This window comes from Fulmarus glacialis, unplaced genomic scaffold, assembly GCF_000690835.1.
Source record: "Fulmarus glacialis isolate BGI_N327 unplaced genomic scaffold, ASM69083v1 scaffold29256, whole genome shotgun sequence".
Taxonomy (NCBI): domain Eukaryota; kingdom Metazoa; phylum Chordata; class Aves; order Procellariiformes; family Procellariidae; genus Fulmarus; species Fulmarus glacialis.
The window spans coordinates 27,115-43,964 of NW_009217966.1; the positions used below are offsets into that span (position 1 = coordinate 27,115).

At 41.1% G+C, this 16,850-nt stretch overlaps 1 protein-coding gene across 1 annotated transcript; it reads right to left on the minus strand.

Annotated features, from left to right (window-relative positions):
* Nucleotides 1–7,346: 7,346 nt before the first annotated feature.
* Nucleotides 7,347–14,790, minus strand: IL22RA1 (interleukin 22 receptor, alpha 1). The gene is made up of 7 exons (XM_009579882.1): nucleotides 14,588–14,790; nucleotides 12,239–12,371; nucleotides 11,342–11,523; nucleotides 9,952–10,136; nucleotides 9,340–9,475; nucleotides 8,970–9,091; nucleotides 7,347–8,366 (listed from the first exon to the last, which is right to left on the minus strand). Exons 1-7 carry the CDS (start codon nucleotides 14,628–14,630, stop codon nucleotides 7,347–7,349), a joined length of 1,821 nt encoding a protein of 606 aa, XP_009578177.1. The 5' UTR covers nucleotides 14,631–14,790.
* Between the last annotated feature and the right edge of the window lie 2,060 nt (nucleotides 14,791–16,850).

Consider the following 16,850-nt stretch of genomic DNA (forward strand, 5'->3'; position numbering starts at 1 on the left):
CATTCAGACTACGAAAGGGGTTTGTTTTGTGACGCTTCTGTGAAAAATGGAATCAGATGAAGAAATTTAAGTCTTTAAAGGCAGCTGAAGCTGTAACAGAACAGTAAGTAGGCATCATTTTGTGGGTAGATTTGTTTTCCTAGGACTGATGTTTGTTTTCCTAGGACTGATCTTATGCTCTAAATCTGGTGGATATTTTTCCAGTGAGTTCCATTAGATCAGACCCCCAATATAGCATGCAGATGAATGAGGAGCATCATGAGAAGGGAGATCAGAGGGACATGGAAGATTACGGTCAAAATAAGGTATGGAATATCAGATAGTGAGATACAGAGGAGAAGTTTAGAAAATAAGTAGGTTTTTAGTCTGGAAACTGTATTGCAGAGGTAGCTATGATGCCAACTAGCCTGTGACTGGCCACCCAGGTTGTGATTGCACCATGTTCTGACCCTGCCTAGATGTGCCAAGGGTTAGATAAGGCAATGCTGCTGAACGAAACACACAGGCTGCTGTGCAGAAATCACTTGGTGTCTGTTGTATTTGGAAAATCCAAGTGGATAACCAGTCCCAGTTGCCGTTGCTGAAACAAAGCACTTCTTCAGCCTCTATGTGTATCTAGGCTGCTGACAAGAACAGTTATAGTTCAATACTTTAAGAGGATAATGCTTTATCCAGTCCTCTGAGTGCATCCTTGAGAGATCAGTAGTTTCTTCTTAGAAAAAGGTTGATAAATCATGGAGAAAACATAGCATCCTTCAAAATGTTAGCCTTAGAGGAGTTGCTCAGTAAACAGCAGGATTTTCCCCAGAGTGACCAGAGAAGCCTTCCCAGAGAGAACCCTCTCCTACAGGTGAAACACAGGGAGCAAACATCAGCGCTCTTGGCTCCCATCCATCTCCTGCATTAGCTGCTAAAGAACTAGGCTGTTGCTGCAGCCTCTCCTCTGGGAATAAGCAGCGTGCTGCTTTTAGGCACTGACTAATGAGTGGGCATTAAACAAAAGTAAATTTTAAAAGTGTATCCCTCCTTATCTCATTCTGTCATGTAATTGGTTCAGAAACGTACAGCACAATCCTTAAACTGTTCAGATTTTAAAGTTCTAAGAGCTTAGGTTACTTCATAAAAACAGCTTTGGAAATGTAATTGTTGCTGAATAATATTTGTTCAAACATACTTGTTAATCTTTCCATAGCTCATGTTCCATTATTGAAATTTTCCCTTGGCAAATTTTGCACCTGGATTTTAGTTTTACTGCTTTCTAATCCTAAAATGATAAAAAATACAACCCCCTCAGCTTTTACTAGTAGTACAATTTTCTGCTAATGTAAACAAATTTCTTAAAAAACAGTTCATGGAAAAGCACAGTTGTATGGAAAAGCAGAGTTGTTGCAGTAAATGCAAAATATCCCAAAAATGCAACTGAAAATACAGAATTATCATGATAATATTTCCTCAGTAGATGTTAACTTTGGAAGAAACAAAGAAATGTTGGCAAGTATAAGAAAGAGAAAATAAAACAGGCTTTTGTGGAAAAAATATCTTTGTAATTTCATAGAATACTACTCTGCAGAACTATTTCAGCTGCAGAATTACTACTGGGCATCAGATCTTTGTTTCCATTTTCATGAAGAGTTACCAATCCAGGTTAATTTTTGCTATATAATGTTTTTTATTTTTCTCTGGAAGATTTTCAGTGCTTTATAATCTGGTGTTTATTGTAAAGATAGAGAGTTCTGATCTGCTTAAACCTACACTTTTCAATCCAAGTATATATTTTTTTCTAAACAGACCAGTAAACTGGCATAGATTCTTGTAAGAAAACATGAAGTAAAACAGTATTTTCATAAGAATAACACTGGAAAAACAGTAATGACACTTTAAAGCAGATACAGTCACGAAGCACAGTCTATCTCTGAAGTGCAATTCAAATAAAGTGATCATACAAAATAACTGATGCTGCTATGAAGATCTTACAAAATCTTGCTATAAAACAGTAGTTTATTTACAGATAAACCAAACTCACCCTGTGAAGACTACAGTGAGAGTGCCTGTCCTCATGAAAGAGAAGGGATAAAGGAGCGTTTCCTTCTCCCTGTTGATGACACTAAGAATGACTCTCCCCAAAAGAATGTTCCCCATGTTTGAGTGCCCATCCTGGAGTCTTAAATATAGCATCCTACCATGCCATCGCAGTGACAATGGGGAGACCCATGCAGGGGTTACGCAGTTGGAGCTCCTTACTGCAATGGCAACTAATCACAAACTCTTTTTCAGATGGGGCAAATTATTGCCTTTGCCAAATGATATAAGGAAAGACAGGTGCCTCCAAAATTCAGGCATCAGAGTATTGGATTATCCTCTGCTCATTTAGGATAGAAGCTCACAAAGCATCTGAAATGAATTATGAATGTTTTAATCTCCTCCAGGAATTTCCCTTGGGTTAGCATCGCCATTGCTGCATAATGGAGTGAAATTATTTACTTTGACATCTCTTTAGTGAATGCCAACTCCAGCCAAATTATGTCAGTGTATAATTAGATCAGGAGCTAACAGCAGCTCTTATGTTTTGGTTGGCTGCGACTATTATATTTTCCTTATTACAAGCAACTGAAGGCTTGCTGCCATAATAGCGGGTGAGCTTACATACCCAGCTGCCCATGGTGGTATCTAAGAGTCTGGGGTAGGGTAAAAGAACAGAGACTGCTGTTTTTCCATTTTTTTGAGATAGGCTTGCAGTTTCAGCATTCAGGATAAACCCTTCTCAGCAATGTGAGAAGCAGGTGATATTTTTTGTGGTGTCAGAAGGAGAAGTGAAGGTTTGAAAGTAGCGAAGCTCTGAGGCTGCAACACCAGTTTGTGAACCAGACGTTTTCCAGCTACATTTTATTAGATGAGGAGTCAGTGCATCAGTAGTGGGCTTCTCACAGCCAGTAGTAGTCTGTAAAGAGGATATGTAAGAACATAAAATTGCCATACTGGATGAAGCTGAAGGTCTGTCCAGCCCAGTATCCTGTCTCTTGAGAGTGGCCCGTAGCTTTTCCTGAGCTGGACACAATGCTTTATTGTTGCTAATAGTCCTATCCCTGATAATTTGCCTAATTCCTTTTTGAATACTTTATGATTCTGGCCTCCACGAGACCTTGTGGAAATGAATTTCACTATCGAATTTGGCACAGTTTGAGTCACCCTGCCCGCATCAGTAGGATCCATTTCTAAGAACCTTTGTTTGGTTCACCATCCAAATAAAAAAAAGCTGAAACCCAGCAGGATCAGCACTAGAACTACAACGACTTCTGTGTATGAAGTTTAATTAGTGGCTGTGTTTCAGACATTCCTAAGAAAGCAATAAACAGGTACTGGGCAGGCATGACTGAATACATTTTGGTATAAGCTGAGCTGTCAAAGTGAAGGAACACTTTTCTTTCATTGGTTTTGAACCATTGCATAATCACTTGAATGCTTTCCTGTAGAGAAGTAATGAGTAATTATCCTCTATTCTGCTTAGTATTAATAATTTCATTCATTGTCGTATCAACTCTCTGTTATATGTTTTAAGAAGAGTCTTAACTTGTGCTCTCCTCATATGGATGCTGTTTCAAACCTTTGACCGTTTTTGTCACCTTTTTCTTACAAAATCTCTTATAATCATGTCTCACAGCTTTCATTATCTCAGCCTGAGAAGAGAGAAGCTATACGTGACCATTTTAAATCCTCTGAACCAGTAAGTGTAAGGCCACTGGTTAGCACTGTGATCCAGCTGCTGTGCAAGTTCTTTCATGTAGTTCGTATCTCCCCATCACTAACAGCAATACTGTTAGGCCAATGTGATGCCAGAGCTAAGGTATAAGGTCTATTTTATCAGGGTCCCTAATACTTTTGGAGTGCCCCTCAACTCTGCTTCTTTCTGTCTCCAGAATTTGGAGCTTTTAATTTGTTCCTTGAGTAAGATTTTCCTCAAAGAACGTGTTAAAAAATCATCGGTGTTTTTTTGTAGTCTTCAAACAGGGCACCTTTCAATGCCAAAACAAATAACGAGCGAATAACGAGGGAGAACATGAGTCTCCGTCTGCAGCAATATGTTTATCCCTGTGCAGGGATCCCTGGTGAGCTACGAGCAGGGCTGCTGGTGTGGGGAGTGGCTAAGTGACAGCTCCCAGATTTAGCTGAGAAGACAAAGAGTAATACTTTGCTATAGGGTTACAGCTGCCACCTGCTGTGCTGGTATCCTTGTGACAACTGGAACTGCAATGCTCACCTGTCATCGTCGTGACATCTGCCTAGGAATAAGCACGGTCTTTGTGGCAAGGCACCTCTAGTTTTTATTATCTAGAGCTATCAAAACTGTTATCTGGAAAAGTCAAGATAAGTGAGGAACAGTCTGTTAGATACAGATGGCTTGCATGGGAAGACCTTTGAAACAACGTTGAAATCCTGCTGTTTATCTGAAAATGTCCTTACATGGAATGAGAATGAGATAATTAAATCCTACTGTAGCTGTTCGCTGTGATGCATTTTGAAACAAACAAGGCTATCAATTTGATTATGAAAAGCAATGAAGCAGAAGGCAATAAGGTCAGTACATGTTGATGGGGGATGGATGAGCACTTTCCTTGCACAGCGACAATAAAGCTCAATAGCGACAACATCTCTTTCCAAGCTTTTCCAAAGAGAAATAGTTTTAGAAGGGATGATCTTCCTGTTAAGTTTAAGAGGTGACTCATGAGATAGGAATTGATCTCCTGCTTAGTATATCAAGGCCTAAAAGATAAATATTGACTTAGCCATGATCAGAGCAGGAAGTTGAGAATATTGCTGTTAATCACCTCCTTAAGACATGGCTTACAGAGTCTCTCTCTTGTCTGTGTTCCCTGTTCATTACAGTTGCTGCTGTTAAGGGTAGAACAGGTGAGGATAGGATGGGGCAACAGCTGGATTGTAAGCCTTTAAAATCATTCCTGCCATATGCAGCTTTTGAGCGTAGTCAGAGGCAATGTAGCTTTTAAGATGTTTAAGGTGCCTGAAGAAGAGATCAACATCCCAGCTGTGGGATAATTTGCATCTTTAGGCACCTATATACATTCTAAAAATCTGGTCCTAGGCTTTCTGCACCTCAGTTCCCATCTCTCCTCCTGGGGCACCAAGATGATACATTTATTAAGGGCGGGACATGATCGGACCCTGTGGCAGGGGGTTTGTGGAGGGATTTGAAAAGGCTTTTAAATAGGAAATGTTGTATTTTTTAGCAGCATCTTCAAATGCTCTCCTAAGGCCCCCTTCTCTTCCGCACTACACTGCCCATACTGACCCTGCACTGAGGGTTATGTTTCACAACATGAGCCAAAATGTTGACATTGTGGCATTTGATTATTCCCTGAGTAGCTTCACTGGGAATGTTGTTGACACAAGATATGCAGCCCACAAGCAGTTCTGAATAAGGTAGTTGACATCAGTGGCTTGAAATGCAACCTCTCCAAGGGGGGCGTTAGCGGGGCAGAATGTTACCCCTGGAGTCTCGCACTCCTTGGAAACAATACAGCTGGGCTGCTGCAACTCCTGTAACTGCAGCGTTTCTGCGTGTATTGTTTTTGATGGTATAGTTTGGACACAGAGTACATGAAACAGCTCAAACGACATTCCACAAAACCCTTGATACTGAATGGTAAGAAGTAAAGCTAGCACAATGGAAATGTCCTTCCGGGTTGCTGCCCAGACCATGCACATATTCATACCTTTCATACCCTGTGCCATGACACCTCTTCACCACATCTGGCATTTTGACCTTTTGGCCTTACATGACATGGCCATAGTGCTTTGTTCGTTATTGATGCTGGAGTTAGGAGCTGAACCCTTGCCTGTAAAGTTTCGAAGACTATTCCTTTAATTCTGGGTTGAATCACCAAACCCTTTTACTTCATAAGGCTATAGTTTATTTGCAAAATCACACCAAAACAAGTGGAATTTAGCCTTTAGCCTCAGCTTCCCTGGACTGAGAAAACACTTAAGTGCACTCATGGTAAAAACAGCTGAGTTTTGGTTCTGGTCAGCCTTTCTCTGGCAGTGCTCTTCAAGTGAGTACTTCCCCATACCATTCAAAGCCTTGCTTATTCCTATAAATGGTTTCAGTTCTCCTCTAAAACTGATGTCATCAGACACTCACCCTTTTTCACCACACCAGTGGAAATCAACAGGCTGAACTATGCTTTCATCTTCGTGAAAAATAATTGCCTCCTCTGTCCCCCGAATAAATACCATTTAACTTGCTTTTGGTAAAGGTGCAGTGCTAAAGGAATTTGGCTCTCAGTTTACATTGGTTTTGGTTCATTCCAGCCCTGGAGGTGGGTGTGCTGGTAACAGGAACAAAGGAGGGCTCTGCAATCGTAGACTCCTCTCTGTCATGCAAATGGAGCATGTTCCTCATCGACAGTGTCAGTGAAGGGTGGGAGGAAGCTGCTCAAGACCTCCCTAGTCTCCTTCATAGATTACTGAGTGCATGAATTGAGATTAAGTGTAAATTGAGATTGAGGGGCTGAACTGAGATAAGTGTAAATTCCTGCCTACGTGGAATGTGATCCTAGCTGCTTCGTCCCTGGGGATTTCAAGGGAAGAAGAGAATGTATGACTATTTCAGAGAAAGAAATGAGCAGCAGCTGAGAAATATGTCAGAACTGGGCCAAGACTGCATTAATCTGTTGCAGAGATGAAAAAGGCTTCATCTTTCCACAAGCATTAAAGAGCACAGCAGGATAGGGGACATGTAGTTTCACAGAATTGCTGCATCAGGAGCTATTACCACAGTTTCAATGACTGCTTTAAAGGCAAAGTCCATTTCATGGAAGTAGCTAGTGTTTTGCACGAATCATATATCCAAGGGTAGAACACCAATATATATTTAATTCTTTTAGGTTTGCATACACCTGCACCTGAATTTCTTCAAAGGGTGGATATATCTGGGACCTGGATCTTTGGTTGGTAAAGAGCAACTACAGTTTCTGTTGTGAATTTTGCTAAATTTTCAGTAAACTGGATCTGGAATTTGAACTTGAATCTTAACTCAGTTTTTAAAGTAGTCCAATTCATAATAAATTTGAAGAATATGCAAGAAATAAAGGCCTATTATTTAAGTGCAAAGATACAATATTGCAATGTACCAAGAAGTAAGTATATCAGGCAGCTGATACAAAGGCACCTTTCTCCACCATAGAACAATAGCGGAAGCAGTCTGACAACTCTGTGCCATGTTAACACATCCAAGATTAGCTATGTTTATTTGCATTGCACTGTTTGCAGGGTAGGCTACTATTTCATGAAAGCAAACATAATCTGGATTTTAATATCATTAAGTCATCCTAATAAAATTCTGTGTTTGCATCCTGATCCCACAATACTTTTAAGTCCAAATCTTTGAACAGCATAGTGAGAGGAGTGCCATTGTCCTGGTCTGAGATAGTGTCTTGGGACACAACATTATTCAGTTTTGTGCAGCTTAGCTGCTTTGTTGCTGTTAACATTTCTGTTTCTTGAGTCTCTGGGAACTGCAATTTATTTGCAGAATGTGAGAATGAATCTGGCAATATCCACTGCTCTGTGTTATTCTCTCCAGGGAAGTTACCAACTGAGAAAAGGAGCGTTGCTGACAGAGATGACAGTGATTCATTCTCTGGAACATAGTCTGTGTCAGCTTTCACTGAAGACCATAACAGTGGCAGTTCTGCTGTCTGTCGCCTATAGCATCCTCCTTGTTCCAGCAAAGACAGTGACAGCTGGGATACATGCACTTTATTTTCTATCCCGTCAGTCTGCAACAGCAGTTGCTGTGTTTCCCCAGGGCTCCCCTGTAAGGGAACTGACTCTTTTGGTTCACTGCTGTTCCACAATGCCAAGTTTGGCCTCTGTTCTTTGTAATTCCAATAGCTACAGCTCTTGCCCAGCATCTGGGTTATGAGCTTTCTACCAACAAAACTATCTGGAGAAAATTCCTTTAGCATTTGGTTTGGCTGCAAATTCTTCTTGTCAACATGGTCTGTGCCTTCGACACACACCCCATAGGTTAGGGGCTGAGTTTTGCTGGATGCGGCAGTAGGAACGCTTTGCTCAACTATTTGAGGAGCATAACCAGTAGGAGCTGTGCTTGCCAAGCAGGGTGGCTGAATGGGCAGCTGGAATGTCGGTACATGCGTCTGTTGCTGATAGGCAGTTTCTGGTGAACGGAAAGACCATGGTGGCTCCAGTGCTCTGTCCAAATGTTGGCTGATCTGTGGTAACTGCACTTCAGGGATGAGAAGTGAAGGTTTGATTAAATTAATGGGCTTTATAATATGTTCCACTGTCAGTGTAAGAGGCTGGAACGATGAAATCCCTCTGAAATCCTGTTGAAGTCGATAGACAAACATGAATTAATTACAAGAAGCTGTGACTTTGAAGGTTTGCTTTAGATTCTTTAAAATTTTCCTTGGAGAAATATCAGTAAAAGCCAGTAACAACCACCAAGGACATGCTCTGTTGACAAAAGAACTCTTTTTTTTTCCCTGGGGAATGACCCTTCAGAGGAATACAGATGTCTCTTATGCATCAGGGCAACTAAACAGTGCAATCCTAAAATATGAGGAAGAAAAAATCCTGCTTTATTTTTTACAAAATTTGGCCTAAGCCCTGGAACATGGAAATAGGTTGTCCTTAAGTTCATTTAGCATACAGAACCAATGCTTGCTATGGGAGATGAAGGATAGGTAAGAAGGCCCAGAGTTTCAAGAGGAACTAGAGATTTAGGATGCCTCATGTTAGCTTCCTAACCTGATACCTCCTTTAAAGCGGCCCAATTTGGGGGAAGTTCTGAGCACCTGTCTTTAAGCTATCAGTAGTCTGCAGTGATTGCCTAGACAATGCTCTTGTCTGCTCATTCATCCTCCTCAATTAGCAATGCTATTTAAGTGCATTTTAAAGATTTGCTGCAATGGCTTAGGAACACTTACCAAAGACATAGGCTGTGCACTGTGTTGCTTGACGTATTTGTAGATCACATAACTAATTGCAGCAAACACCAATCCGGCACAGAATGCGAGTGCCACGAAACAGTAGAGAAGCCATGTGTTGTCTGGTTAGCGGGGAAGAGTACAAGTGGAAAATGTAGCTTCAGAGAGTTGGGTTAGAAAAACTGCATGGGATTAGCTAAATGACGTTATAGGTCTAGTCTCATAGGACTAAATTTTTAAATTAGGAGAGTCAGTGTTGCTTTAATATCTTTAGCAAGGCTATGTTATTTTATACCAGCTGAAAATCAGTCTCTTTTGTGTATCCAATATCCCAGCTGGACTTTTAAATGAGCAGAGTTAACAGCCTCACCTGCTAGTGTTTTAACCCAAAATACTTGAGCTTTGCTGCTTCTCTGGAGGAGATATATGTATACTGTTCCATTATATTCAGTGTCTGGGTCCAAGTTGAAAACTTCAAATTCTTTGTTGTGCTCATTCTTTGTCCACTATTTAAAATAAAGGCAAATTCTGTATTTTAGAAAGATTAAATGCACACAATTTCTTCAAATCAGATTGCAAAATTCAGCATAAAATTTTATTTACTAATAAGGTGTTATAGGACTATAATAATTCTGTATATATGGAATTCTAAATATATAATTTGCTTTCTACTGTTACTGTATTTAATTTTTGCATTTCAGTTCCTTAAGACTTGAACTAATTAAGTCATTCTCTTTTTCAGTCACCAGTGGTTTTACTTTTTGCTACTTATACAGTACCCTGGGAAACTTCAGTTTCTTTTCCAGAATTTTAGAGGAATGCTTAAAATTCCTGTTGTCTACCGAGAATCAAAGACTCTGAGACTTTCCCTTGTACATCAGAAATCTCATCCATCACGTATAAGCTCTGATGTCCTTCTCCATCTTATGCGAAATGTGACTCACAAAAGTCAGTGGGCTAGCGGCCTGAGGTTGTGCTTTACCTTTTGGTGTGTCCTTTGGTTGAATATTGTTAAGTGATAATCAACAGCACCAAATTTGCTATAAATGTCCTCTACGGTTAGCTGGCGGTCATCCTCACCTCTCAGTGGAGTATAGGGGGGTCGTATAAGAAACTTTACAGACCGTACATAAGGAACATACTCCACTTCTGGTGCTCCAATAATAGCTAGAAAAGACAGAACAGGAAGTGTCATCTGTTAAGATTAAAGCTGATACATTATCAAATCATCTTATATACATCTTATACACACACTCCAGACTCACTGTAAATTATTACTTCTGTTTATATACAAAAAAGTATTTGAGCCATATTTCACTGAGCATAGGAAAAATCAGGCAATTGGAGATACTGTCTTCTCTCAGGGTTCTGCCACCTTTAGCCAGTGTTTGTCCCTAGAAATTCTCACTGCTTCCATATTGCTTTGCTGTCCTGCACAGGGACATCCTCCTTCATGCGTGTGTGATGGAGTGTGAAATCCCACCACAGGGCACTCAGCTAACTGCTACCTAAATTCCTATTCCCATCCTACACCAGATTTTGCCTTGAGAATAGTTCAGCTCTTTTTTATCTTCAGTGGAAGGCATATGCGATACCCAACATTTAAACAGAAGTTTAACCCAATCTGTAACAGCATATTTAAAAGCAGCATTCAGTATTCCTCCAAGGCCATGTAGCTTGAAAACATAAAACTGAAAAGAATGGCTCTAGGGAATAGGATCACCTCACCATGGGTGCTAATGCTTATGCTGCGATGAAAAGTGAATGTTTAATGATCAAAACAACTTATGGCTCTTTCATAGGTTATTCCATGCACAGATCTCAAGGCTTTTCATGATCTTTGGCTGCTAATGCCACCTTGAATTATTGACAAATATGCAGTGGGAAAATTTTAGTCACAGAGCCAATAAGAGAATTGCCAAAAGCTATGTTATATGTCTGCAGTAGAGCTCACTTAGCAGTAGGGAACATTAAATACCCATTGGTCTGGTTTCTTATCCTGATTTTCAGGAGTTCACATTTCATGGCTTTTATGGCTGTATTACTGGCTGTCCTCAGGTTGCCCATCATGTCTCTTACTAGTTTCCTTCTGCCTCTCATCAGCCTTAATAGCAGTTCTTCCTTCAAGGGCATCTGGCTTTTCCTTTTCTCCTCTACTCCCACTGTGGTGTTGGACCTCAGGGAAGGCCCTGCCCATTCACTCATTTGCCTCCTTTCCCAATAACAAGCCTTTTTTGGGCCTTCACTCCCTTCCTATCAAGCACACAGTCTTGCAATACTGAAATTAGAGGAAACACTGTCCTAAATATCAGTGAGACTTGGAACGAAACCCTAGCAACCATGATTTAATAGATTTCAGCAGCGGTACGTACTCTCTTTTCTGGGTTGAAATCTTTCTGAGCGCAACCAGTTGGAGGAGCAGTAGTTCTGGCCAGTGGCCCTCACCCTGGCATAGTAATGCTCCGTGAAGTTTTCTGTTTCACGAGTGAGATTGCAGAAAGGCTGCGTGATACTCTGGCACTCACGCTTGTTAAGCCAGGATTTTTCTCCATACCTTTGGACAAAAAAAGCTTTTAGAACAGACGCAATACAACCCTTCTCCATAATGATCCAAATAGGCTGTTTTGCCAGCTCTTAGTAGCTTTTAAATTCATTATTGCAATTAGCAAGTGGCAGGGAACGTAATAGCAGAGCAAATTCCCCTGGACTGCAGCCCTTAATCCGTTCCCGTTGATCGCTTCTGCGTGGATATTGCCTTGAGGAAGTGCAGCTTATTTCAAGGCACACACAGGAGTGTCCCGCGAGTCAGCGACTCCGGGGTTCTTTGCCCAGCTCTGACACTGAATAATTGCATGCAAGTTCGCTGCAGAGTTTGCAGACTTACCCAAAGGCAACAAAGCTATTGTGTAGCATTGGTTTGATTTCTCTTAGCTCTAGTGACTAAACCAGAGGAAGACAATTCCTATTGCCTGTATTTACAGGTCAGGAAACTACAGAATAGAGAGAAGGAAGTTGCTGGAGGCAAAGAGTAGCTCAGTAATGGAGTAAAGCTGGCAACCCAGAATGTGAAAGTATTTGCTTAACTGAGCACCATCTACCAGTTTAAATAATCCTGTCCTTTATTGATTTCTTGTCTAAGCAGAACCATTTCCGTGACAGTAAAACAAGCAGCAGAAACGGCAAAATCTACTTTTCTTTCTTGGCCCTTCTCTCTGAGAACAGTGGCCCTAAGAACGACAGAACTCCAAAAAGAAGCAAACGTCACATACTGTTTATATTGGACATCAAATACAGTGCCAGGGGGAATATCTGCTTCAGTTTCCCATGTCAGGATGTTCTCAAAGTTTGTAGAAGAAAATGCTGCACGTTTCAGACATGATGACCTCTCTGTAGTCACAATGCCTAGGGGAGTGAAGAAACTAGTATTAAAATGCATATACTGGCATCTCAGCACTCAGATGAATATGGGTCCAACGCTGCTCAGCCTTTTAGTGAACAGAAATATCAGGCATGCCAATTCCAGTTTGCTAGAGATGGGCTACAAAGCAGAAGCTTGAACAGAATAGGAATTTAAACCGTGTACATGTCACTGTATACACCTTGCAGATTGTTCACTTATCCCAAAGAGATGTAATTCAGGAATTTTTACAGAAAGACTTCAAAAACTCGGAGTCAGAAAGAGAATCTTTGAGTTCCTTATCAGGTTTCTTTTAAAGAAGTTAAATTGCTGGAAAACTAAGAACAACAACCTGTTTTCAAGGCTAGATCCGTATCTATGAATGTCTCTGCTTTCTGCCCATACTCAGAGAAGTAATATGCTGAAATCAGTTTTGCATCATTGAAGATGTGACTGCCATTAACCTCTCCTGCTCCATGTTTTATTGGATGGAGACTGCCTGTACAGAGCAACATGCAAAGATCTGATGCCTGGACTCTGATCTGGGAGTGGCACGGTGAAGGCAAACAACTCAGCTCCCTGCTCTCTAAGCCCTGTGCCTCTTCCCCACAGAGGATGGGTTCTGGCGTTGGTAAGCAGAAATGTCTTTTGCCTCTGACAAACATGCCCCTGGTCTGAGCTGCCTCTGTAGAGCAGAATACCACCATGATCCACTTGTAGCAAACTGACTCTGAGCAGGCACTGCAGAAGAGTGTCCTAGAGTCTTTTGGCTCTCTCCTGTCATGAGAATACACAGTGCAAAATTTTCTCAAGGCTGATTCACAAGACCTCCTAACTTGGAGAATAACCTCAGAATTCCTAAGCTCTGTAAATTCAAATTATAGACACAAAGAGAGATAATTTATACATTACTCAGCTCTTGGTTTGCAATATTGATAAACACCTTGAACTTGCATGGGCTTCAGTCTGCACTTGCTGAAAATGAACAGTCCCATTATGGTGCTTGTAAATGGACACTCAAAATCAATGAGTCCCTCCCATGAAAAAATTATGTGGTAAGCAAGTAAAAGTAGCACCATTTTACAGATGGGAAATCTGAGGACCAGAATGGGGTGACTTCAACAAGATCACATGGAGCAGTTGTGGTAGAGCGGGGACTAAACCATACCAGTTTCTGGATCCTCGCTCCAAACTTTCCCTTCAGCTGCCTCCATGGAGGAGAACTGAATGTCAGCAGTTTAAACTAGCATGCTGTGTAGGAGGAGAATTAGGCAGAAAGGCATAGATCCCATTCTCAGTCTTGTTGTGTATGGCATTTTGGCAGGGAAACAACACAAAAATGGATTGCAGTCTAGTCCAAATTTTGTCCTGACCTTATCTGCAGTTCAACACTTGCGTCTGCTCATGCAAGGCTCAGCACAGTCTTCCTGAGGAGGCAGAAGTGCAGCAGTCAGTATAAAGCGGGTGGGTTTCCCTGTCTGGGCACCATGAAGACTGAGTCACCAATACTCTGATCATATCAGAAGTAGGAAATCGACATCTTCCCACATTTATCCATACTAAAACACAGTTATGCAAAGCAGCGTAACACAAACATAGTCAAGTGTGCGCAGGGAAAAACCAGGATATTTCACAGTGTGAAAGTCCCTCTGTTCTAGAAGTTGCTGAAGGTGCCTTCCCTACAGTGTAAGATCACGGACACAAGAGCAGATGAATGATAAAGTTGCTTGCTGAAAAGCTGGCATTGGAAAACATAGCAAGTTTATCCTTGATTCACCAAGGAGTGAATTTGCCACATCTGGAGTAGGATTAAATGGCTTTTAGGGATACATTATTTGTTTGTACCTCTTTTAAAGTCAGGGCTGTTCTTATATTCATTTGCGTCTTCGCTTAAGACATAGGGGGACTGATCCAAAGCCCCCTGAAGTCAATAAATATCCTTTACTCCTGTAGGATTTGGGTTGTAACACATCAGTGGCAAACGCTTTGAAGTGAAGGAATCTTTTCTTCTCCCTACTAATCCTTAAACCTGAGCACACCAACAGCACTTTGAAAATATTAAAGGGAGAGAGCAAGACAGAAGAGAGCTTTTGAACAACCTCAGACAACAGCTTATTCTTTAGGTCTTTTTTCAGTAAACATGATTGAACTATCTCCCATACTACAGGATCAAACAGAAACAACCACTATCAGTGATAGGAAAGGAGAAGTCAGGACTTACCGACCACTGAAAATACAGCCAAGATGATCAGAAATTGCTTCATGAATAACTATGCAAGCTGGGCTGGGAGAGCAGGCAGTTGATCCTGTGTGCAGGTGAATCACCTTTCACAAGAGCTAAATTCTTGTTCGTGAGGCCAGGTTGGATTTGTTGCCCAGTAACAGGCTGCAGAGCTACTATCCCGCCTGCGTTGGGATCTGAGATCACCAGCTAAAGATTTGTGCGCATGTGTAAGAGAGAATGTAAGAGTGACAACAGGAGCACCTCTCCCCTTTTGAGTATGCACATATAACTGTACAAAGGTGCACAAGCCAGAGGCTTAGAAAATCCCCAGCTTTTGAAAGAGTGCCAAATACCATTTTGCTGATAAAGAGCTTCCTGCCTGAAGGCTCTCACCGAGGTTTCTCAGTTTTAAGGCTTGCTTTTCTGGACAGGTAACTTTGACTTGTTAAAACTCTAGAAATTAAAACTTAGTGCTGTGCACCTAGTTGGTTTTATAACTGCTGCAAGCAAGACGCCTATCTCCTTAAGAAATACCTTTGAATACTTTTTTAAAATGAAAGTCAGCCAGATGACTAGTTTTTAAGCTCTTCTATTGTTCATACTGGCCTTCGATGGGAGCCAAATGACTAGCATGTAGCCCTGCTGCATACTGGGCAGAGCACAAGCTCCTCAAGTCTGCCATGACTCTGCACTACCAGGTGGCTGCAGAGGTTCTCTCATTTGACGTAGAAAGGAGGTAATCTTTCCGTAGGAGGAGCACGTGCTGTCCCATGGCTTTTCTCAGAGGCAGCTATAGACCTACAGTTTATTTTTGTGGCTGCTTACAATATAAGGCTCTGTTCTGAGAATCATGAATGCCATATGGTAAGAACTGGGAGTTTGAATGAAATCTAAACAAGAAAGAGATATAGTTCCTTCTCCATAGCATTCTTAGTTTTTTAGGGTGTTGTTAAGTTACATTTTCAGGCTTTTCTCAGAAGAGGGAGAGACATTTCCTTCTTTGGTCAAAAGTGAAAACTAACTGCCTGTCTCCAGGAGATGTGGATTTAGAACCACCAGATGTGTATAACATCTGAAGAACTGGTACAGCTGCATGCTGCTTATTTTACCCAAGATGTCCTAAGCGAAGAAAGCTTCATACATGCAGCCTGTATTTGAGGCTTAGGAAACTCCCTTAGCCGCTGCTTTTGAATTTTTATAGTATAGCTATTCCCTTGACACAAACTGGATAGCCTCCCTGGCTTATTTCTCTGGCTTACTTTATCCCATGGTCGTAACTGTTCACAAAATGGGCAAGTCCTGTCCTCAGTCCTCAGTTTTGCCTAGGACTAACTGGACCATTGCATAAAGCTGAGGTTCCACCAAAGCAAAACCAACTGGACTGTCCTTCTGAGCACTGAGAACCGTTCAAATTGTAATCACTTCAGCCCTAGAAAAGCTTTAACAGAAATATCTGCCCTTAACCACATGGGTGCATTAAACAAATTCCTTATGAGCAGTGTTCTTATATTGTCTAAGCCTATTTAAAGCTCCTAAATGCTAGATTTTTTCCTTATTATTACAAGTGAGTCCCATAAGCAACATCACATCTGCAGCCAATTTAATCAAAATACAAACCATGTGTGCTTTTGAAGCTGAAAGCACACCACTTTCACTATTCTATCCTTGTGGCCAAACGTGATAAAAATTACTACTTCTTCTGCTTAGCTCTTAATCTCATGGATTTTCTGTTCCTGAAGTTGTTTGTATTTCCTGCCCTGCTTCAGTATTACGGGGCTGTATGTTTCAAACCATGCCACTGATGCATCACTGCCATTTTGTCTTTCTCATCTCACTTGGAAAAATGCAGAAGCCTCACAGGTTTATTAAACAAGACACACCTATCCACCAGTATTGCCTACATCTAATTAAGTACAACTCTTTGTTAGGGTGTTTCCTGAATAGCTTGCTAAAGTATTTCCATTTTTTTCCTTCCCTCACGTCACTGCCTCATGCTTCTGCTGTGTGATGACCCATGATAGGGCAGAAGTGAGGGAAATTGTAGTGCACCTGAGACTTTAGTTTTGAGAATATAACTTAAAACTTTATTTCTGCCCTTATTTCTAGAGAGATGTTACCTTTTGAATAGCCCAGGAAACACCTCGCTGAATCTTTAGGTACCTGAAGATCTCCAAAAGTCTGGTTCCAAGTTTAAAATTAAACACTTGGCTTTCAACTTCCAAACTGTAGAGCCTAAGCCTATGTCAGAAGTTAGTTCCTA